General features: G+C 43.7%; 2 protein-coding genes across 3 annotated transcripts; both read left to right on the forward strand.

Moving 5' to 3' along the window:
- Window positions 1–3,039, forward strand: LOC147208586 (transmembrane emp24 domain-containing protein 11). The gene is made up of 5 exons (XM_086105977.1): window positions 1–205; window positions 340–431; window positions 1,374–1,499; window positions 1,580–1,726; window positions 2,727–3,039. The coding sequence occupies exons 1-5, from the start codon at window positions 76–78 to the stop codon at window positions 2,874–2,876; spliced, it is 645 nt and encodes a 214-aa protein (XP_085962103.1). The 5' UTR covers window positions 1–75; the 3' UTR covers window positions 2,877–3,039.
- Window positions 3,040–3,693: 654 nt separating this feature from the next.
- rnf212 (ring finger protein 212) lies at window positions 3,694–12,409 on the forward strand. Of its 2 annotated transcripts, XM_086105971.1 has the most exons (13): window positions 3,695–4,224; window positions 4,312–4,515; window positions 5,913–5,974; window positions 6,065–6,139; window positions 6,455–6,511; window positions 6,593–6,651; window positions 6,713–6,766; window positions 8,873–8,934; window positions 9,413–9,473; window positions 10,124–10,151; window positions 10,276–10,330; window positions 11,389–11,452; window positions 12,146–12,409. In XM_086105971.1, exons 2-13 carry the CDS (start codon window positions 4,407–4,409, stop codon window positions 12,255–12,257), a joined length of 798 nt encoding a protein of 265 aa, XP_085962097.1. In that variant the 5' UTR covers window positions 3,695–4,224; window positions 4,312–4,406; the 3' UTR covers window positions 12,258–12,409. The 2 variants fall into 2 exon arrangements, with proteins under 2 accessions (XP_085962098.1, XP_085962097.1); XM_086105972.1 differs by lacking the exon at window positions 10,124–10,151 and having other exon boundaries at window positions 3,694–4,224; window positions 10,284–10,330.
- Window positions 12,410–24,281: the final 11,872 nt, after the last annotated feature.

Consider the following 24,281-nt stretch of genomic DNA (forward strand, 5'->3'; position numbering starts at 1 on the left):
TTGGAAAACCCATTTGGCATTTGCAGACCTGTTCTGTTGGATCCACCCAACCAAATTAGTTTCATAGGCCTGAGCATGAGGCTCCAATGGGCCGGCTTTTTCCTGGAGGCTTACCTGACGTTGGCGGCCGCCATGTATTTCGATCTGGGCGAGCAGGAGGAGCGATGCATCATCGAGGAGATTCCCGAGGGCATGCTGGTGACGGGTGAGTTCTGGAGAGAGGATATGAATGACCCAAAAACAATGGACAGACGACCTCAGAAAAACAAATGAATGTGTCTTGTAAAATGCGATGACTTATGGCACGAGACTAAATGAGCGTATTGCTTTCCCCCTCAGGACATTTCCTGTTGCAGCCCTGGGACTTGAAGTCATCCACGCACTCACCTCACCTTGGCGTTACTGTGACGGTCCGGGACCCCAACCATGAGGTACGTTAGAGGAAGTTCTTGCAATAAATAAGCAGCGACATGAAAAAAAAGCTGCCCCATGACTGATTTCAGATTGTTTTTTTCTTAATCTAGCATAAATGTTTCAGATCATCACAGCAATTTCAATTCCTCATAAAGACAACACAAGTAAATATATGTGAAAAAGTAATTGTCAAACCACAAAACAAAAATGTTACATAATATTATGCGTGGCTGATAATGGAAATACTGTAAATATTAAATGAAATGTATTAAGTAAAAATATAGTTTATCCAAATTGAGTAGAATTTTCTGTACGACACTCAAGTACTAAAATATTTGAAAGCTGCAGCCCAACATTCGACCTCCCCGTCATATTGTCATATTTTTATTGTTTAATAAAACCCTTGCTTCAGGTCCCCGGGATTAAGCGGCAACAATTGCTCTTCAAATTAAGTCAATTGCTCCTGAAATGAAGTTGTTGATTAACAAAATTTCTCCTCAAGAAAAAAAGTTGTTTCGATCCTTGTAACTATATATGATCATAACGGTGCTAAAACCAATTATTTGCTGGCCCAAGACTTACATACAGTATTGAATACAGGTATATATAAAATGTTCAGTACTGTTAAAAAATATGTGTTAAAAAAAGTGTTTTTTGTTCAATTGTTTAAAAATGTTTCCAATTTTTATCAGAAGTATTCAATGAGTATGCTTCTAATTTTCTCAATTAATACAAATACAAATTTATTGAAGTTGTTCATCTGTCAGAGGTTATCAGCAAGGTCTTGTTTTTCAGTTTTTCTCATCGTATCCTTTCAGTGTCTGTATCAAGGTATTGTAAATACAGGCATTGTACAGGTATCTAAGTCAAACTTTTGGTATTGTGACAACACTCATGAAAAGTATTATAGAACAATTCAAATGTGTCAGTATTTCTGCTTTCACTCCTCATAACATTAGATTTTGATGAGCAAGCGCTACGGCATCTTTGCAAAATTCACCTTCACGGCGCACGCGTCTGGTCAGCACTACCTCTGCTTCCAAACCAACTCCACTAGTTTCTCCGTCTTTGCTGGAGAACGTCTGGTAAGACCTGCAAACACATATCAGGCTTCGTTTGTATTTATTTACTTTTTAATAATCGAGATTCTTCTTCTGTTTGGCAGAAGTTACATTTGGATGTTCAGATCGGTGAGCATGTGATGAATCCGAAAGCCGACGGAACCAAGGACAACCTGAAGATCCTGGAATACGGCCTGCAACATCTCATTGATCAGATGGTGTATATCACCAAGCAGCAGGATTACCAGCGGGTAGGACTGGGTGATATGGCCTTAAAATAAAATTTCAGATTTTTCAAAAAACAAAAAGACTTATTTTACTGTTTTACAGGAATTAATCCCCTTGCTTATAATAAAGGTAAAAAGACAATTTGATTCAAAACAAGTTTTGCCTTTTGTTGTTTTATTCCTCTGATGGGATATGCTTTATTTTTCCTAAATACCAGACAAGCTTTGAAACTGTTTGTTTTACCCAGCATTCTTTTCTGCCTGAAATTTCCACAAAAAAAAGCATATTTTAGTCTTTACAAGTTTTGTTTTTTTGGTTGTTTTTTTTTTTTGCACAAAGAGACACCCTGAATAGATGATCATTTTAAATGTACCATTCAATCAATTTATTATCAACACCGCTTATCCGGAAAAGGGCCTCGGAAACCTATCCTAGCTGACTTCGGGCAGAAGGCAGACTATACCCTGAGCTGGTCGTCAGTCAGTCACAGGGCACATGTAGAGACAAAAGACCATTCACACCCACATCCACACCTTCGCTGAGTGGGAACCGAGCCCACGCTGCCCACACACGAGTCCGGCGAGCGCACCACTACACCATCAGCGACTTGTTCAAAAACTGAACATTATAAATCGCAGTGATGTCGTGATCTTGACCAATGTTCAGTGCCACTGCCTGGGATTGCGTTTGACCAGTCTCTTTTCTTTGCTATTTTGAAAACATTGTCATATGTATTTTGCTCTTTTACTTCTTAGCAGGAATGAAAGTCGTAAATCACTTAAAAACAATAAAAATGTCACTTACAATGATTGGAAAAGACACAAAATATATTGACCAAATTGGTAGTTGGCAACACTGCTTTTGTAAAGTAATTCCTCTCTGCTCATAGCCGTGTTGTTCTGCCGGCAGTGCAGACGAGTTGGGAAACATTTTAACGATAGAAATAAATAAATACATATGTCCCAATCTTCTATTTAACATTACAAAGTAGTTGATAATGTAAGATGTTGTTGTTGCCAACAGGAAAAGGAGGAGGCCTTCCGGCAGATCAGTGAGGACACACACAGTACCGTGCTGTGGTGGGCCATGGTGCAGACCTTCCTCCTGCTTTCGGTCGGTTTCTGGCAGATGAAGCGGCTCAAAGATTTCTTTATCACCAAGAAGCTCGTCTGATCACCACCTGCCAATCATGGGAACATCACTTGTGGTCATTTAGTTCTAGTACATTAAGGCCATGATGATTTGTTTTGGATTTAGAACTCTCATTGACAGTTGTATTATCACTTGTGAGGCAGCATTTCATCACCAAACTACAAAAATAAACATGTCAATCAGTGTAGTGGTGTAGCCCGTGACATCACCAAACAAAAACACCTCCATACTCACATCAACAACTTTGTTTAACATTGTTATAACATTATTTTCAAAAGCTAATGCAATTAAGACTGTTTGCTTGTGCCTATCTGTGGTAAAACTGCAGCTATGCTTACCTTTTGACTTTTGCCATATTAATGTAGAAGTGGTTCTTTTGCTCTAGAAGTTTTCCCATCCTGGCCAAGGTTTCCAAATCACTCGCTGAGAAACGAGGTGTGGGGCAGTTATGTATATTAGCCCTGCTCAGACAGAAATTCATTACAGTAGTAGGCAGATATCTGAAGATTTACTTGTGTAATTTCACATTTGATGGGTTGACAGGTACACATGCAGACAAAATATGCATGTATACTGTACTACCATCAGAAATAATTTTACAGATGCACCATAATTGAAGTCAAATTGTGTACATTATGATTTAAAAAAAAAGACAAGTGTATAAACTGCCCACGACCAACTATTTTTACCAACTAATTTTGATAAATGTCTGGCTCTACTTGTGTTGGGCTTAAAGAATATCCATCCATCCATTTTCCGAACCGCTTGATCCTCACTAGGGTCGCGGGGGGTGCTGGAGCCTATCCCAGCCATCTCCGGGCAGTAGGCGGGGGACACAGAGACGAACAACCATCCACGCCCACACTCACACCTAGGGACAATTTAGAGCGTCCAATCAGCCTGACATGCATGTTTTTGGAATGTGGGAGGAAACCGGAGCACCCGGAGAAAACATGCAAACTCCACACAGGGAGGCCGGAGCTGGAATCGAACCCGGAACCTCTGCACTGTGGAGCCGACGTGCTAACCACTCGACTACCGGGCCGCCTGCTTAAAGAATAATAATCATTTTAAAAAATGCTAAAGTAGATGGACACCGAATGTATGCAGTTGACGGACAGCCTGCTAACAGCTAACCGTTTGACTGCGTTGCGGAGGGCCGCCCGAATTCGCAATCCAGTATCAAATATTGATTTAATAAATAATTTATAGCGCACTTCATTCGTGTGAGGGTTAAAATAGCGAGAATGCGACCCTCGGGATGTCTTATTTTCGGCGGAGACCCAATTTAGCCCTCGCTAAGATTTAGTTAAAATAATTTTAAAAAAGCACCAGGATAACCACCACAAGCGCTGACACTAGTTATCGGGTAAATCTAAATTTATTGATAATTCCTTACTCGTTTAAAAAGTTGAAAGGGAAGATTCAACTTAATATTATCTTAAACTGCTCCCAGAGACGTTAACTGGCTCAGTCTCGTCGGTGGGTGACGTTAGCCGTCAACAAGCATGCTAACTTTCTGTCGTCTCGACATCAGGAAACCCTCCAAACATGTCGAACTGGGTCTTCTGCAACGCCTGCTTTCTTCCGCCCTCATCGGAGCGCAGAATGGCCCTCACCACGTGCGGCCACGTCGTGTGCAGTGTTTGCTACCACAAAGGTACAGTATGTAACAAACATTTCTGTGAAGTGTTAGAGAACGTTTGTGTTAGGAGGAGGGCATGCTTAGGCCCTCAATCTGTGTTTTTGTCGGTCAACGTTTGGGGAAACAGAGACATCTGTTGGACGTGTTCTTATATTACAAAGAGCTGGATTTTCAACTCTAAAAGTAATCAATAAACAGGAATCTTTACCATCTCGTTTCATGAATACCTCAATGACAGCGTATATTAAAAGTGAGCATCAGTGTTTTTTGATGCAGCTCACGTGTACAGAGCCCGAGACATGTCCAGTTGATATAAATTGTGCACAGAACGCTGTATCTGCGCAAAAAGTGCAAATGTATCATGAATCTATCCAAGGCAGTTTGGCCTGCAAATCGAGCAAGACGAGGGCTGTTTATAAATCCAAGTGAAAGTGAGCTTCATTTGATAATTCGTGTTGTTCATGAGACTGACATTAATCTTTAGTTTTGTATTTAATGCACACGGTATCAATGGCACAAACTGTGCCCACGATTTTGTATTTTGTGGCCACAAACTAGCATTTTGTGCACATGTTGCACCTACATTCCAACAGGTTTCTGACCTCATCACACGACACAATCAGCTCTTATGAACATAGTAAATGATGTAAGATCGAACACCAACTACCTTTTGGGATGGTGTCAGTCCGAGTCTTATTGGACCCAAGTGCTGCATGATACAGTAGATCATACCGGTAATATACTTTTGGAAACTGGGGTAGGACTTTGACAGTCAGGTCAGGGCCTACTTGGAGGAAATGAGTTGTTTTGTGGCCAAAGAAAGTTTTGAATCTGATCCAATGGCCATGATGTGTAGGGTCCTTCATGGATCAGTACTAGCAAAACATTTTGTTCAGTCTGTATATGCAAACCTTGGGTCATATACTTCAGAATACCAATGTGGGCTATCATGGTATGCAGATGACACACAGCTGTGTTCAGCAATGTCCCCAAATGACAGCATTTCAATTAAAGTCAACCATTTTCTTAACAATAAAGATGGAATAAGATGGCAAAAGAAGTCAAGTCATCACCGAGTATAAATGGTTTTAAATCCAGATTAAAAACCCTCCCCCCATCATAGCTATGTTGAAGGTCTTTCAAAGCTTTTTTAAAAAATCTTGTTCTGGCACTGTATGTTATTTTAGTAAGATATTTAAAAATATCTTTACTTTGCTTTTAAATGCCTTTAACTCTTGTACTTTTGTAGACAGTATCAGAAGCACATTGAGTTACCTTGTGTATGAATTGCACTCTATAAATAAAGCTCCCTTTCCTTGCCTTGCCTGAATTATTGCAACATATTATCCCAATTTTGGCCACAATTTGTTTCCCATGTCATTTTCATAGTTTTTTTTTTACATCTCCTTCAGGTAAACAAGGCAAGTGTTTGATCTGCAATGACAAATGTAAAGTGTTTCCTCTCACTGACCAAGTGAGTACATTATCTAAGTGTAACATTTGACTGCAAAATGACACCTGTAAATGGAACATTTTTGACTTTTTTTTTTGTTTGTTTGTCCAGAGTCGCCCAGAAGTGAAGGAGCTGTTCTCCGACATCAACATCGTGGCAAACAAACATTTGTCAGAGATCAGAAAAGTTTGTTCATTCATTTTTTGCTTTGCATCTACAGTATTTTGTATTATTTATTTATGAGTTCAGACTGTATTCATATTTTACATTTAAATGTACATTGGAACCTCTAATGTCAACAAACAACCATCGTCTTCTGTGACACATTGTAATCTCTAAATAGGGTTTTCCCCATGGAAATAATGTAAATACAAAATGTCGCCATCATAACACTATTCTGTACTGTGCAGACATTAAGCAGCCCTACGCAGTCAATTAGGTGACCCCAATGTTAATGGTATGTGTTTTGTTCTGCTAATTGTCTCTGCTTATTCTCTTCAGGTTCTAATGTTCCAGGCCAAACATGGTCAAAGATTGATGGCATACTACCAGAAAAGAGTGAGATATCTTCTTTTGCCCACCCTGAAACCACTTTACAGGCCTTCATCCCCATTTTGTTTTAATTCTTGAACAAAACAGAATGAGAAAGTGGAGGAGGGCTGGCTCAAGATGAAGCAGGAAATGCAGGAGATGTCCAAGTGAGTCAAATCTACTGATGCTATCACAAGGAGGGGAATTTTTCTTTTCTCTCTGTCACAGGAAGCTGAATGAACGGAGCGCCTACATCGCTAAACTGGAATATTCACTTCAAAGGTATTTGTGGCATCTTTATCCTGATAATTATGGAGGGAGTACAATATTTCAACATTTCCACTTGGACTCCATTTTAGTCCAGTTATCAAAACAAAAAAAAAAAGCCCAAAACCATTTTCAACTTTTTTTCAGTTATTGTCAATCGGCAGGGTGTTCTCTCCTCTACCACTTGGGTTCACTGTTTCCACATTTATTGTTAAGCACGTATGTTGCCAAGAAAGAATATTACACAAATTAGGACAGACTCCCCTTGTCTTTTCTTCTTTTTATATTGATAGCTTTAAATTTGTGTGTTACAAAACGGAAATGGAATGGAATGTCTGAAAGACATTGGTCACTCTGAAGCAGGAGTCTTTTTGTTTTTCCCGAGAAATGAATGAAACAGCCGGGTTACAATCATGGGTCACAATGACCCATGAAATATTTTCTTGGTGTAACCAAAGAAACAAATATAGCAAACGTGTAAAAATAGTTTTTTTTTGTCTGTTTGTTCTTTTTAAATTCTATGAAATGTGTTTCTCAGAAAGTGGTAATAATGTCCCAGAATTAATTTGACCCAACGTTAAGATTAAGATATCCTTTATTTGTCCCACAATGGGGAAATTTACAGTCTACAGCAGCAAGATTGTTACATCATACAAAAGATATCTCACCAACATAATTCATCCATCCATCCATTCTTTGAACTGCTTTTATCCTCATGAGGGTTGTGGGTGTGCTGGAGCCTATCCCAGGAGTCTTCGGTAAGTACACCCTGAACTGGTTGCGGCCAATCGCAGGGCACACGTAGACAAACAACCATTTGCACTCACAATCACACATAGGGACAAATGAGAGCATTCAATCAACCTACCATGCATGTTTTGGAATGTGGGAGGAAACTGAAGTACCTGTTGAAAACCTACGCAGGCACGGCGGAGAACATGCAAACTCCACACAGGAAGGCCGAACCCAGAGGATTTTAGGTCACCCTGGGTGAACACTCCTGTGGTGGAGTCCCTGCGACTAGAGGCTGGGCTTGGCTCCTGGTGTGGATGCCCCCGGCCACCTAGAGATGGTGTGTCCTCACTTTGGTTTCCTGTGCTCAGTCATAAGTCTAATTTTTAACAGTGCTTATGATAAGGTGCTGTACAAATCAAGTTGAATTGAATTCAATTGTATAACCTCTGGACTGAGGCGGACGTGCTAACCAGCTGACCTCTGTGCTGCCTGACCAACAAAATATCCCACCATTCTTTATGACTCAATTACTCTCCGTTTATGTCAATATTTGTAGTTGATTACACTTCTTGGGCCACTGTGCGTATTAAAATCAATAACAAACATATGCATAGGGTCAATTTGACCTGCATTACAACACGACTTCTTTTCACATTTAAATAACTTGTTTGAAAGCCTGTTTGATCATTTTTGGCATTGTTTAAACCTCCTAATACATTCAATTGCCAGGCACAGCTGTAATGTACCGAGGTCAAATTGACCCGTTTTTTTTTTCTTGGGATATTCAAAAGGGTCAGGAACGAGAACAAAATACCCATAAATATTGTTTACCTCCATTGTTAGTGTAGTATATTCATCAGTATTTATACTTGACTTCAAGTCAATTTGACCTGTAACACAACATGCAGGTTAAAGAATGTACAGTATTTCCAGAAAAGTTGAATGAAATCCCCCACGATTGTTTTTACGAATGTCGTCACCCAGTTTTGATGAATAGCATCATTTTGAATGAATAAGTGCTTTTATGGAACGGTTTGGTCTTGACCTTGCACACATGGCAAGCGCCTTACAGTGTGGTCTTTGTGCGCCACCATCGCAATCTCGACAAGCATCTTCCTGCTTTGTCTCCCTCTGGAACGCCATGAGGATCATCCTGTCGACTTCTGTTTCGTTGCAATCAGAAACAAAATCAAGAACTGAGTGGTACAATTTGTTTCATGGCTTTTATTGTGGAAGCTGGCATCCAAGCCTAATGTCACAGGGAACTTTGTGACTCCAGTATTGATGTTAATTGTCTGACCTGAGAGCAATCGTTGGGGTTTTTTTTCTTCTTGAAGAACAAGTATTTAAACTAATATGTTTGTTTATTCTGTGCAATCCCTCCAGTTTAAAGTCATCATCGATGTCCCAGATGAGCCACAGCTCCCAAAGCTTGCATGAAAAACAAGGTAGACAAACTGTTAGTGATGTCCACTACAACAACAAAAAAATTGTTGGCTAAAATAGCTGGAACCATATGGTCAGCCTACCTCCAGATGTTTATGATCCTGCATATCGCAGTATATTGGTCGCCAGTGAATCGCAACCCACGTCTTGACAAAAAGCCATTCACACTCACATTCACAGCTAAGGACAATGTACGGAGTTCCTGGGAACAATGGAGATTTGAATTCAGACCTCCTTACTGTGAGGCAGACGTGCTCACCACTAAATCACAGTCATGTCCAAAACTCCCAAAAGCAACCAGGCAAAGATTACATTGCAATGACCACCCGCATGGAGTTTTAGTCACAAAGATGGCAGGTCTTAATGATAATTGTTGTAATTATCCAAATAATACAAATGTCTTTTAAGTCGCTAGGAGGCATTTTTCCTTTTGTGTGTGTGTGCGTGTGTGTGTGTCTCACTATTCCTTCTTTGCTTCAGTCCTGCAGTTCCCGTTTAGCTCTCCCATGCCATTCTCCAGACATTCCTCAGCCAGCAACATGTGAGGGCCATGAACCCAGTTTTTGACAGTGTGCATGCTCACACACATACACACACACACACTCAAAATCCTCGCTTCACCTGGCGTCTTAGGTTAGCTTTAGCCACTGTAGATCTTTGCTCTGCCCTGCATATCAATACACACACACACACACACACACACACACACACACACACACACACACACACTTGAACAAGCGCAGCTTTGCTTGGCTTCAGTCACCAATCCCTATTGGGTTTCTCGGACCTCATCGACTCAGACCTCCATTGGATGCCGGCGTTTTAACAGTGCAAATGTTATTTTATCCTACGCGACTTTTAGATTCTCGCGCCTGAGCAAAAATTTCACCCGTGACTCATTGGCAGATATTATGTCAGTCAGCACTTTTTACTGCAGGCCTGGCTCTGAGGCCAATACCATAGTTTATTTATTTACTGTTTGTCCTGATTTCAGCTTCGCAATGTCCTTAAGTTTAAACCCAAAAATGTCCTCAGATGAAGTAGTTAGTAAAGACACAGAATCATCTTTTGGCCGAAAGCCCTCTAAATGCGAGGTGGTGGTGGTGTGTGTGTGTGTGTGTGTGTGTGTGTGTGTGTGTGTGTGTGTGTGCAATTATTCTTGTTCTTGACATTGTTTCTCATGTTCAACAGTTTTGACAACGTGAATTTTTTCCAAAAAGTAAGTGCTTATTCACATTTAAACTGCTCGGACTTGAAGAGACATGCTAACATTTCTATCACTGTGTGTGTGTGCGTGCGTGTGTGTGTGTGTGTGTGTGTGTGTGTGTGTGTGTGTGTATCAGCGTTCAAGTGTCCCCAGGTTGTCACTGAGTAGTCCTCCACATGACAGACACATGGGTAAGTACTGTTCCTGTTCCACTGTGCTTAAAGTCACAGTTATGGCTTCCCAGGTATGTCTTTTAAAGGTTTAGCCTGGGGCCTCTTTGGAAAGTCCAATCTCTGAACCTTCATGCTACCTTTCCTTCACCTTTGTTGGATTACGTGATTGGGTTGAGAAAAGATTCCATTGACTATCCATTTGTGACAACAAGAAAAAGTTGTATCACTATTTTTTTTAAATGATGTTTTTTTAATTATTCAAGTCATGACTGTGAAATTTGAGTGTCTTAAGATAGTCTGTAAAGTACATCGGTGTGCTGCTGCTTTAAATTTTGCGGCTGTAAAGAATTGAATTGAATACAACTTTATTGTCAAATGTGCTGTATGTTACACATACACATACAGCACAGAATTGTGGGTAGTATCCTTTCGTGAAGTTTGGTCAAGAATAACCTTTGCTAAAGCGGGCTCACATCCAAGCACCTTTCCAAAACATTTGTAGAATTCGAATGAGCCTATCCTCCACACACTTCATCTCTCTTGTTTAAGGATAGGAAAGGAGGAGTTGAGAGTCCACAAAGGCCCTATAGTCTGTTCAAAGATGCTCTGATATTGGTGGGTTTTGTAGAGGATAAAGAATATATGACATTGAGTATTGTTTCTTTTACATAGAATTATCTTTGTTTTATGTTTATCTTGAAAAGAAACTGAATCTTGAAATGCAATTAGACACCTTGAAGCCTCTGTTTTGATGAAATCCCACTCTGATGCTTATGTATAAGTTTTCGCTCACAAGTTAAAGCAAAAGCTCTGCTGAATAACGGCCTGTACCTCAAAAAAACTTGAAAGTCTCTTCATCTCAAGGCCCCACTACATCCAAACAGCAAGATATGTGAGCTTTCTGACAGGACGAATAATGACAGGGTGGACAGTTTCACATTTAACGAGTGAATCGTCACTCAGCTACCTGATTCATTTTACAAGTTGACTGCAGTGTTTCACAAACATATTTTGAATTTCTGCTATACATTCTGTTATGATACATGCTACTATATATGCTCTGTGTTTTGTTGCAGGCGCAATTCCTCAAAGGAAGTCCAGCCAAAAAGCCAACCACTCTAGATATTCGGCCAAAGTCAGGTGAGTCCTTCCGTCTCACTTTTTTATTACTCAGAGTTGGGGATTCCATCAGTACTGAATGAAGGACCGTCAGTATGTCACTGACGGACCAAGCATCAACGGAAGTGGTTTTTCAATCAATCGGAAATCGTCACTAACCATGTCAGCACCGACGGACCTTGTCAGTTTGGCACTGACGGGCTCCTGTTTTGCTGACGACTGACAGAAATATGCAGCGGGGTTGCTTCGAGTGGACAGCATTGACTATGGGCTCATCTCATTCCTCTAATTGCACATTCCTAGATCATGGCTTCTCCCTTTACACTTTCACAAGAAATTCCATCAAGGAGGGAAGAGTGGAAATGTTTAGGAGAAATGAGACGGTGCCTCCTCGATGTCGTAATTTGATGCTAAAGATGGCGTTACATCCATGATGCGTCACAAATGCACCGTCCGTGTGTCAGAATTATTACTATTGTCACCAATATCCACTTTATGATTATGTTTCATGTGGGATTAAATTAAAATCAAATGTCACCACTGTTACGCTTCATAGCGTTGCAGATGCGCTGGCGCTCGTATTGCCTTTGATTAGTTGTCATGACATCAGAAATCTACAATTTTTGAGTTAAGTATTTTATTTATGTGTGTTTATTTGCTGGGAAACCATCCGGGTTTTCTGTTCAATTTCACCGTGACTCTGTGGCCTCCTAGACACTGCCCGAGAACGCCGATGACGCCCAACGTGTCCTTTGGACACGCGCCCACTTGGAATTCGCCCATTTTCCAGTCTTCCCAGCCCTTCCGGGTGAAGCCTCCCATCTAAAACCAGGTGCATGCATATCCAACTGGGTGCTTATGATGACTTTTTCCACTTTCTCGAAGAAAGGGAAAGCACCTGCACCTGTTCTATTCACGCATATAAACTGGGATTACATGAACAATAAATGCAGTTTACGGCTCCGACACATCAAAGGAGGCCCCACAACTCTGTGTTTGTGTGTGTGTGCGTGTATGACCTCAGTTGTACAAGTGGCGGCAAAGAGTAAAAGTGTCGAAATAGAAAGTTGATATCACCCAAAGTCAGGGCAGGAAGGAAAAGATGATGGCGGCAGCAGATTCATGTGCTCAGACACGTCCCCCATTTCTTCCATTGTCCTCGCTTGTCAGCCTACTGAATGGCATCTATTGAAGGAGGCTCAGGTGTGACTGTGTGTGTGCATGTGTGTTCCAGGTCTGTGCATGCCATATTGCTGCTGTGTGGGTGCGTGAGAAGCTAAATTAAGACTATTGTGGAGAGTCAGCAGGCCGATCCTCCTCCTGCGTGTTCCGTTTCCTGTATTTTAAGGTCCACTTAGCAAGGAGTGACTCCCCCAAGGCACAGCAAGGCTCATTTATTTACAATACACTCCTGTCTACGCACATATAAAGCTGGAGATCATGACATGTGATATGTGGTCATTCTGCCCTTAGAAAGTGAAAAGGGAAACAAATTTGGAGTTCTGCCTTAGGTGTAAAGGATTTCAAGCTGATAACAGGTGTGGCCCATCAAAAAACAAGTAAACTAATCAGCATGCCTTGAAGAAGATAGCAACTTTTGTTAGAACGGGACAACATATTGATGAAAGTTTTGGATCCCATGCATTGTCGGTCTTTCTCTAGGAAGTGAACAGGTGTGAGCAAATGGGAAAAACGAGCAAACCAACTGGCGTCGACCAGCTGGCACTTTTAGACGAACTGGCCAACATACAGACAAATGTATCATGATACACTCCATCGGGTGAAGTGAAGTCTGAGAAAAATGTGAGAAGACTATATAAACTATCAGTGTGCGTTTATGGGGAGTGTCCATTCTAGTTCATTCCATTGGTTTGTTCTTCGACACAAAATTCATTCAATTATGCCATTAAAGCAAGTATTGATTAGAAGAACAATCAACAACTAAGGACCCACTTTCAATATCTGATTGATTGATGAATCTGTTGAGAAGTGTGTCGCGATACTTTTGTCTGAATAGGGTCGGTGCTTTTCCCCTTGTTTTCTTTTTCTCCCAACCTCCTAAAACTATGGTAGATCCTCTCACACAAAAGCCCTGTCACTCTCGCTCTCTGACTATGCTCCACACACACGCGCGCACACACACACACACACGCACGTCACCTCTGCATGGCTCCAGGCTGTACAAATGAGCCGGGCCCACTTTAGAGAACTAAAGAAAACTATTCTCTTGTCAGTCGGAATTATTGAGCGCCGTGTTCCCACAGCGTGTGCGTGCGCGCGCACACACACACACGGACGCGCACACACACACACACGGACGCACACACACACACACACACACACACAGATATCCCTCCTTCCAGTCAAGTGTGACAGAGAGAAACTTGTCTCTCCTTAATGTGATCCAGATTTCACACTTGGTCACACTATGAGTTGGGAGTATGTTAGCGTAATCCCCCAGTGTGGGCAAGACGTGACATGGACCAAATGATTTCACAGCACAGATATTTGTCTTTGGATGAAGACATTTATGCTCTGACACTCAAAGCATGTCGAGTGTTTACTGTCCACTTTGTGGTTGATATGCTAAATGTGCAGAAGACTTTTTAATGAGCCTCATAGTTCAGATGAGAACTTTGATGAAAGTTAAATCAGGGCTTGTTTTCGGAAAGAGTGTGATATTTGTTGTTGAAAATCACTCAGCACAATGTACATACACATAATTACTTTTTTAAAACACATAAATAATAAACTTTAGAAAGGTGAGGAAAAAATATTTAGTACACCCACTATTAAAAAATACATGACAGCCACACAGACTGAACAAAAGGGGTCCAAGGACTGACCCTTGCTCATCATGGTGTGCGTGTGTATGTGCGTGCGCGCTAACGGGGCCATCGCGGGAAGTTAGTTGATCGAAAATTCGATCTTCGGTCCAAAAGTTTTGGGCACCCCTGTTTTAAATGGTCAAAAAGTAATTCCTTTCCTACGAGTAGGACCTGAATGGTGTTAGGACTGTTCCATTTAATCCCTCCCAAATTTCCAATCTGTTCACCAATATACATCTATGATCAATTGTATCCATTGCTGCAGTGAGATCAAGACTAGCACCGACACTTTACCTGCATCAGTGTTCAATCTTATATCATTTAGTACTTTAAAATAAGGTGTAAATATCAAATGAGTGCAGTATAAAAAAAAACAAAGTCTACCTCATGATAAAATAAACAAACATTCATTCGTTATACAAACAAGGAGTGCTGTACCCTATGCCAGCTGACTTCAGGCAAGAGGTGGGATACACACTGAACTGGTTGCCGGTCAAGTCAAACAAATGAATGTCTGATGTCTAATTTTACATGGCAGAGCTATCAACCTATAGAAATTCACTTCCAGAACAGTTTGTCTGAATGGCAATACCTTTTTTAAATGATGTCAAGAACATTACTGTGGGACAATTATTGCAGTATATTATGCAATCGGATAAAAAGAGTTCTGCATACTTTACAATTTCACAACAGTCATTACACTGTTTTCATGACTTCAGTTTCTTTTGCAAAGTAAGTGAGTTGAAGGTTAAAGGTTCACACACTATACTTGGTTTGCACAGTTGCAAATTGGGGACTGACGCATAACGTTACTTTCCCATTTTTGGCACTGGTTGCCAAGTAACTGAACAGAAAGATGCTTGGTGCCTTTTTGCGCTGTTTTGGACTGTTTGGACGGACAGCCTTATCTTTATTTATAGAAGGAGAAGGAGGTGAGCAGCAGCTAAAACAAGCGAATAGGCTAATCCAATTCTAATGATATGGTAGGATCTGGCGGAGTTTCGGCTCATCCTTGAGCCAAAACTCCATTAATACTGGTTCAACGTGTTCTTCAGGCTGAGCAGGAAGCAATCTTGACAGCCCATTGGAAAGAGTTGGCACAATACTCAGGAGATAAATTCACCAAATGTGTGGCTGTTCACCCACAAATGCAAATACTAACTAATTTTCTCTTCCATGTGTTTGCAAAACTCCACCTCAATGTCTCATAGTTGGCACTCTGAAATCACTCTTCCTCTCACAATGTGCTGCGCCTCAATTGAACCTTTTTCGATGTGGCGGCAGGCAACTAGCTTGTTCGCCAACAGCCTCCGCAGCACAGCATGGCACAACATACACAATAAACGGATTGGTGAATCGTACTTCATTTGAGACCTGCAAGATGCGTCGTCTCCTCCACGTGGCACTGTAGTCTACACCCTTAACAATACTAGTTTTGTGATTGTGTTTTATTTGACTCATAAATTTATCAGAATATACCGAAGGCTCTGAAAGCTATCTTCTTATATCGATACACTTCTTTCACTTCTAGCTGTCCATCATGTCTGATGATGACACTTGCTCCAAGGGAGGGGAGGATGGGTGTGGGGGTGGGGGGGGGGGGGGGGTCAGCAACTCTGTCGCTGGTGCCACTTCTCGTGGGCATAGAGACCGATTCTTGAGCCGCAGACTCGACCACAGATGGAGCAAGGGAAACCGGATACCAGGGGGGTACCAGCTGCCCGCTGGTGTCGTTGAATGCGTTTCTCGGTTCGTCTGGCTTGGTTAATTTTGTGTATTTCAGAGATTGCAGTAGCACAAGTGATCTGCCAGGTTGGTCTGTTGAGTGCAAGTGTTTCAAGCTGCGTGGGGTTGATGTTGGCTCGCTTTAGGAGGTCCCTGCTGTAGTCCTTGAGGCGCCGCTTTTGGCGCCCAGCAGAACGCTTTGCACCTCTCAGTTGGCCATAGAGGACCTGGCGGGGCAGGCGGTTGTCTGGCATGCGAATGGTGTGTCCAATCCACCGAAGATGTTTTTTCGCCACGGCCGCTTCCATGCAGATGGAATTGGTGCTTTCGAGGATGTCTGTATGGGGAATTCGATCTTCCCAGGACAGGCCAAGGATCTTTTGCAGGCAGCGGATGTGGAAGGCTTCCAAGGTAGTAATGTGCCGGCGATATGGAGTCCATGACTCTGACCCGTAGAGCAGAGTGGAGAGACACACTGCGTTGTACACAGCAATCTTGGTACAGGTCTTCAGGTTTCGGTTTTCAAAGACCCTGCTGCGTAGGCGACCAAAGGATGATGATGCTTTATTAATACGGGTGTGGACTTCAGTGTCAAGGGAACAGTTTGAAGATAAAGTGGAGCCAAGGTAGGTGAAATGGTCCACTACGTTTAGTGGAGTGCCATTAATGTGAAAGCTGGGGGATGTGGAGGTTGGGGTAGCGAGTTGGAACATGACCTCAGTTTTTTTAATGTTGATCTGAAGACCAAAGGATTGGTACAGATTGGAAATGGTGTCGAGGGCGTGCTGCATAGAGTTTGAACTGTGAGCTAATATAGTGCAGTCATCAGCATACTGAAGCTCACAGATCTGACAGATTTTTGTCTTTGTGTGAGCCTGGAGCCGTCTGATGTTGAAGAGGCTTCCGTCTAGGCGGTATTCCATATGGACACCGTCTTCATGTCCCATGCCACGGTGGAAGAGGCACGTGGTGGCAGAGAGGAGGATGTTAAAAAGCACTGGAGCCAAGACACAGCCCTGCTTCACCCCGACTTTCACCTTGAAGAGCTCTGACTGGAGTCCTCCGATGAGCACTCTGGCTTGCATCCCATCATGCAGCTGCTGGAGGATGCTGAGAAACTTGGGTGGGACCCCAAGTTTGGAGAGATGTTTCCAGAGCAACTCACGGTTAATGGTGTCAAAGGCTTTGCTGAGATCGATGAAGGCTATGTACAGGTCCTTTTGATGTTCTCTGCTTTTCTCCATTAGCTGTCTTAAAACAAAGATCATGTCAGTGGTGGATCTAGTCTTCCGGTAGCCACACTGGGTTTCTGGAAGCACACCTTCTGAGATGTGCTCGACTAGCCTGCTGAGCATGATTTTGGCCAAGATCTTTCCTGCGGTGGAGAGGAGAGAGATTCCTCGGCTATTCCCACAGGCTGCTCTGTCCCCTTTCTGCTTATAGATAACAACGATGTTAGCATCCTTCCAATCCTGCGGGACGGTCCCATGTTCCCAGATGTTTTGAATCAGGAGGTGCAGTCGGCGCGTGAGGAGATAACCTCCGTGTTTGAAAACCTCTGCAGGGATGCCATCGGGTCCAGCGCTTTTGTTGTTCTTTAGGCCCGCAATGGCTTGCTGGGTTTCAGAATAGGATGGTGGGGCGTCGAGGCTCATGATTGTTGGCAGGTCTGGAAGATTGTCCAGAATGTGTGGATTGACAGGGTTGGTATGGTTGAGAAGATGTTCAAAGTGGTTTGCCCAACGGGCAAGGATCTCATGGTGGTCCTTGAGGAGTGCAGAGCCATCAGCTGATCGGACTGGAGCAATTGCCCGCTTCTTGGGACCATACAGTGCTTTGATGGCATTGTAGAAGCCCTGGGTGTTGTTACAGTCTGCCAGATTTTGGATCTCATTTGCCTTCTGCACCCACCAGGTGTCCTCCATGATACGGAGTGCTCGCTGGGTCACTGTTCTAACTGCAGAAAAGGTGGCTTTACGGGTGAGAGATGTAGGGCAGGACAGGAGAGCTTTATGGGCCTCATGCTTTGCTTTCAGAAGTGTATGTATCTCGGTTGAGTTGCAGTCAAACCAATCCTGGTGGCGTCTCCTTGACTGGCCAAGCACCTCCGAAGCTGTGCTCTGGATAGCCTGGTGCAGAGCTGGCCAGTCACTTGATTCCTCCGGGATCTTGTCAAGGTTTTCAGCAAGGAGTCGCCGGAGGTTGGCTCTGGTGGTGGGGTTGTTCAATGCTGCACAGTTGAGCCTTTTGTTGGGAGCTGTCCTTGTATGACGGGGTTGAATGCTCATGAGGAGTTTGGATCTGACCATGAGATGGTCAGTCCAACACTCAGCTCCGCGCATGACACGGGTGATGAGGACATCCCGTATGTCCTTTTGACGGACAATCACATAGTCCAGGAGATGCCAGTGTTTGGAGCGGGGATGCTGCCAGGTGGTCTTAAACCTGTTCTTCATTTGGAAAATGGTGTTAGTGATGACCAACTGATGTTCTGCACAGAGAGAGAGGAGCCGAAGGCCGTTGTTGTTCATTTTTCCCACTCCATGCTGGCCAATAACTTTACTCCATACCAGGTGTTCCGTGCCCACCCTAGCATTGAAATCTCCCATGACTATGAGCTTGTCCATAGCCGGTGTTTGCTGCAGGATGGTGTCCAGAGTTCTGTAGAAATCCTCCTTTATATTCTGCTCGGCATTCAGAGTAGGTGCGTAGGCACTGATGAGTGTGGCGAAGCGTCCCTTTGCCAGGGGAATGCGCCATGTCATCAGCCTTTCATTGATGCCGGTGGGGGATTCTGGGATGCGCTTCAGCAGTTGGGACTTCACAGCAAAGCCAACTCCATGGTTTCGACGAGTGCCTTCAGGGACCCCTTTCCAGAAGAAGGTATACCCTGCACCAACTTCTGTCAGGGAGTCCTCTCCATGTATCCTGGTCTCGCTGAGAGCTGCGATATCGATGTTATACCTCGCGAGCTCTGTGGCCACAAGTGCTGTCCTCCGGTGGGGCCTGTCAGGAGTTTCAGCCAGGTCCAGCAGTGTGCGGACGTTCCACGAAGCTATGCATAGATTTTTTCTATTTCGTTTATTATCCTTTCGACCGCAAGGGGGATGCTCCGACGATTGCGGTTTACCGTCCGGAGTGTGGAGAGCAGACAATTTTTAGACCATTTTTTCTAGGTCCCTCCCCATCTCAGGGGTGAGCAGTGTGGAGCTGCTCAGTCACAATGGAAGCTGCCGAAGAGATGCGCTGCTCCATCCCGCAGTGTCAACGACCATCACTCCATTGCCGCCTGTGTGCATGGTTTGGCTAGGCACTCCCAGCCACATCCTTGGCCTGTGCCCACCGCCATTCCACATCGCCACAGGACTTTGGGGGATTAGGGGGATGCAGGGTGGGGGATTGGGTGTGGGGTTGGGGCAAGAAGCTTGCGCAGAGGTTCGGATTAAGGTGAGGGTGTGGGCGCGCAGTCCTCACTCCCACCATCTTCACTCCTGCCAGGTGGTTTCCGGTGGCGTGAGGGTACCCATGACGACCTTCTCCTGGCAAGAGTTGCAGGGGGCTGCCGGTAGTCCGGTCTGTTGGACTCCGCCTGTGCCTGCCCCCAGGTGCCGGTTTGGGATCACTCTTTGTCTGGCCTCTACCCTTCGACCTGTTCGGCTTGGGTGACCCTGCCAGGAGTGCGGGACTCCTGCCGACATAGCTCTAGGGGTCATGGAGACGCGCAAAGTGCCTCACCACGATAAGGTGGTGATCCCATCGAGGCACTATCGATACACACACACACACACACACACACACACACGTGCGCGCACACACACACACACACACACACACATATCAATCATGAAAGCAGACCTTGGGTTTTCAACCCTAACTGGGGATAAAATTTGATGCTTACAATCACATCTGCTTCTTTTGAAGAGTGTCCAGAAGACAGACGGACGGACACACACACACACACACACACACACACGCACACACACACACACACACACGCACAACCCTGGACACAAACCGTTGTGCTTTCAAGTGGAAAATAGGTGAATGAAGGAGGTTGACAAGTCAAAGAGGAACAGGTGAGGATTGAACACACACATATGCACTTCCGTAGGCCCTCTCTCTAATGTGCGTACACACACACACACACATTAACTCAAGCAGGCGGACTGTTGTCTTTCGAGGGGCCCACTCTCCAAGTGTCTGACGCATACTTGAGTGATGTCAGCGTGGCTGCTGAGAAATTATTTTTCCTGTCACACAGAAACACACACACACACACACTCACGCGCATCCTTATCACACACACTATCACCGTTTACATTCTTGTTCATATCAAGTCAGAGTGTGTGCGTGCGTGCGTGCGTGTGTTTGTGTGCACACATGAACAAAATTGTTGGTAGCCGTCTGATGATGAAACAAAAACAGTGGTCACAGTAATAACGTGAATTTGACTAAACTAATGATAAACATTTCATGGAAATTAACCAATTGCTTTTGATTGTGTTTCAACAGAATTATTATTACTATTTTTTTTAATCATGAAAGAGGCCTGGGCAACAATGATGGTACACTGAGAAATGATTCAAAATAATATGACCATAGGGACATGTTCGATCACAGCTGGGACAGGTTCCAACATGCCTGCGAAGCTCGTGAGGAGAAGCGAATTAGAAAATGGACGGATGAATGGACATGTTCAACCAACGTGTATCCCGCAATTAACATCACAGGTATCTAAAAACTTGTCATCAGTCTAGTGGCCTATTTTAAGAGCGACCAGTAGTTACTGTGCTGTTCGATGACAAGGTGTGCACCCAACTAAACATGGACCACAGGAATCGGATGGGAGAATTGTCTCAGGAGACTTGAAAGGAAATTATAAATTAGCATATTAAATCTAGAAGCTACTAGAACATCTCCAAGAAGCTTGATGTTCCTGTGACTACAGTTGCATCTCTCAAGAAATTTAAGATCAACGGGAATGTAGCCAATCTCAACACTAAGGAGATAAATTGATGACAAATTGAAGCGACGTACAACACAAATAGTAACAAAAGACCCCCCAAAAACCTTCAATGAAAGTGACATGAAAGTGGTGGTGGAGGTCCCCAAAAAGGAGAGAGGAGCAGGGTGGACTTAACAAAATGTATTAATAAAAGAGAAAACTAAATCAAGTCCTGAAACCAAAAAGAAACCAACGTAACAAATAAAAACCCATGACAGTAAGCACAAGCACAAGCAACGAGCCTACCCTGAGTGGTTGGGCAGGGAGTCCTTTTAACAGAACATACTAATTACATAATGACCAACGGGTGTGCCACTGTAGGAGGACTCCTACAGTGCCACCTGTTGGTCACAAACAGATCCACCATGACAGAAAGTCAGGGTGAACTCCAAGGTCAAGGTCCACATCGGTGGAACTTTCTGGCAAGGGACTTTAGCTCTATTTTCACAGGCGCAAATAGGAAGCACAGCAAGAAAAGAACCCGATGCCAACTGTGCAGCATGGAGGAGGCACTGTTATGTTCTGGGACTGTTTTGCTACATCTGGCACAGCCTATCAAGGTATTCTAGAGAGAAATGTGCTTCCCAGTGTCAGAAAGTTTGATCGCCAGTTGCAGGTCGTGTGTTTTGCAACAGGCTAATGACCCAAAACAATGAAAACACACAGTTTAAAAACATGGACTATTCTGAAGTTGCCTTCTAAAACTATGAGCCTTGATCTAAATGCTGTTGAACATCTGTGGAAGGAGCTGAAACACACGGTCCATTCAAAGTTACAAAAGGCCTTTGATTGCAGTGATGGCCTCAAAAGGTTGTGCAACAAAATATTATTACGGGTAGCATCATTTTGTTCAGGCCTGTTTCATGAGTTTCTTTTGCAAGCTAATTCGTTTGAACTACAATTTCAAAAGCAAGGTCTGATTTTCATTACATTTGTATTCATTACTATTGTCAGATTCGAGTTATTTCTGTGACCGCTGTGGGGTTTTGTTTCTTTAAGAGAGGGGTAGCAACAATTTTGTCACGTTTGTATCTGTGTGTGTATGCGTGTGTGTGTGTGTGTGTGCGTGTGTTAAGGTTGAGGAAGACAAGACTGTGAGCTTAGGAGGCTTTTGTCACGTCTCTGTGTCAGAATAAAATTCTTTCCTCTGCCAGCTTCGCATTTTCCATAGGCGGTGGGTTGTAGCATGCAAGGCAGACCCAAGAGGAGGGAAACAGTCTGTGGCGGTGCAAGCCTCCGCTTTTTAGTTGTTTTTGTTTTGCTGCTTCTATTTGCATGCAGCACTACATAGCATGCACTAATTTTATTGGTAGCTTTTTAGCCCAGTGAAAGATTGAGTCCAACCGCAGCCAGGTGTGTGTGTGTGTATGCACAAGATACATGGTTTACTTGATGTGTCTTTTCAGGTCATTCTTCCGGGTGTGTGTGTGTGTGTGTACGTGTGAGTGAGAGAGAGAGCGTGCGTGCGAGTCCGTCATGGTGGCTGCCTCCATTGAGCACCTGAGCGACGTTCCTTTTCTTTGGTGTGAAAAGCTCTTTGGACAGCTCCTCTTCTTCAGAGGGCACAGCTGCTGTTGACTCAAACGCGCAAGAATCTCCTCCATGACGACACACACACACACACACACACACACACACACACGCTTGTTTTCACAAGCACACTACTCACACACCGCAGGCACCCCATCTAAGTGGGCAACGATTTCAACAAGAGATTTCACAGTGGGATTTCAATCCAGGGTGAGGCTTTCAAAGAGGGATCTTTAAAATGGGGTTAAGCTTTCCAGTCAGGGTTTCAAATTAGGGTTTTTAATGAAGTTTGGAGTTACTGCTTCAAAGTATGGTTTCAAGACATATTTGGGGTATTAGCTTTGAAGTCAAGATGGCGCCCGAGTAGGCAGCCGTCAGCAAGTGCTCTCATGAGCCTTGCTTTTTTTGTTGTTTTTGTGTTTGTTTTGTCACTTTGTGTTTGTTGTTACGTTGTGTGGACCTGATGTGGACTTTTTTCAGCATTTTTTGGCCACGACATTCATCAAGGAGGAGACTCTGTGCTTGGTGGTTGCGCCTTCTCGGCAGCATGGGTATACCAGCACTGTTTTTGCCTGGGAGGAATGTCGGCGCCATTTGACTGTCGTTGCTGGACAGTCCCGGGGCGCTTGTGTCTTGCGCCTGTAATGGGCAGCATTTTTCACAGCCCCGCTTTGTTCAGCGGAGAGATCGGTGCTGTTGAACGGTCTGCGGCTGGATGGATGTAAGTCTTGAGGAGCCGACGATGAGAAGAAAGGAGCGTTAGCGCGGAGCGCCGATGCGGATTTGGAACTGGGAGTCGCGGCTTGGAATTTGAAGCGGATTACGTGGGACAGGAGAAGTGAACGAATCTATTTTCGTCAATGGACGCTACAGCTTCGTGTTTGCTTTCAAAACTTAGCTTGTAGCAGACGTGTGCACATTTTCAGCATGACGTCTATGATCCACTGGTGAAAGGACACTTTGATCCTCTCCTCTTTCATCTATAACCGCTTCAGACAACAAAGTGTATGCAGAAAATTGGTGAAGATTGCACGACTGTCTGTGTCCTATGTGTTGTGTTGTGTTATTTTTGTTATTTTGACTTCAAAATGGCGCCGCGTGAGTGGCTGCCTTTCCAGCAGCTCCTATATTTTGTTATTCTACTTCTTCCTTTCATAACTTTGCTGCTGTGAATTGGGAATTTCTCCATTGCGAGACTAATAAAGGTTTTCTTATCTTCTTATCTTAAACTAGGATTGAAATAGGGTCTCAAACAAGGTCGTCAAATGAAGGGCCCGAGTCATGGTTCAGGGTTTCAGATTGGGGTTTTCTTTCTGGGTTAGGGTTGAAAATTGGGGGTTCAAGTCTGGTTTAGGGTTAGCAACCAGGATAGGCTATCAGGTTAGGGTTTGGATCTTGGTTTTCAACAAGCACGTGAGCCAAGACATCAAGACTGCTGCCTGCCAATCATTGCGTGTATTTTCGCTTGTACTGCACCTCGGAGACAACCGGACATTTGCCTCATTTTAGCAGACTGTCGTTAAGTTGATTGTTTTTTCTCACTGACATTAGAAGACAAGATCCTCATCCTTTGAAAAATCACAAACGTACAGTCAATTGAAGCATCTGGAGGCACTCCAGCACTGCGCCTGGATGGTGTCACGCTCTCCAAAAAGACGAAACAGCCAACAGCAAGTCACATTTCAACTGCGGAAGCTTTTGCGAATCGCCTCCGGCAGGATGAAAAGAGCCAGACCGGCGGAAGACATAAAAGTCGCGTGCA

The sequence above is a fragment of the Hippocampus guttulatus genome, chromosome 2 (genome assembly GCF_054856545.1).
Source record: "Hippocampus guttulatus isolate MCC_2025c chromosome 2, RoL_Hgut_1.0, whole genome shotgun sequence".
Taxonomy (NCBI): domain Eukaryota; kingdom Metazoa; phylum Chordata; class Actinopteri; order Syngnathiformes; family Syngnathidae; genus Hippocampus; species Hippocampus guttulatus.

Coding starts and splice junctions, on each gene's coding strand:
- LOC147208586 (XM_086105977.1), top strand. CDS start 76: ATGAGGCTCCAATGGGCCGGCTTTTTCCTGGAGGCTTACCTGACGTTG. Junction 206..339: donor CGAGGGCATGCTGGTGACGG/GTGAGTTCTGGA, acceptor TTTCCCCCTCAG/GACATTTCCTGTTGCAGCCC. Junction 1,500..1,579: donor TCTTTGCTGGAGAACGTCTG/GTAAGACCTGCA, acceptor TCTGTTTGGCAG/AAGTTACATTTGGATGTTCA.
- rnf212 (XM_086105971.1), top strand. CDS start 4,407: ATGTCGAACTGGGTCTTCTGCAACGCCTGCTTTCTTCCGCCCTCATCG. Junction 4,516..5,912: donor CAGTGTTTGCTACCACAAAG/GTACAGTATGTA, acceptor CATCTCCTTCAG/GTAAACAAGGCAAGTGTTTG. Junction 8,935..9,412: donor AAGCTTGCATGAAAAACAAG/GTAGACAAACTG, acceptor TCTTTGCTTCAG/TCCTGCAGTTCCCGTTTAGC.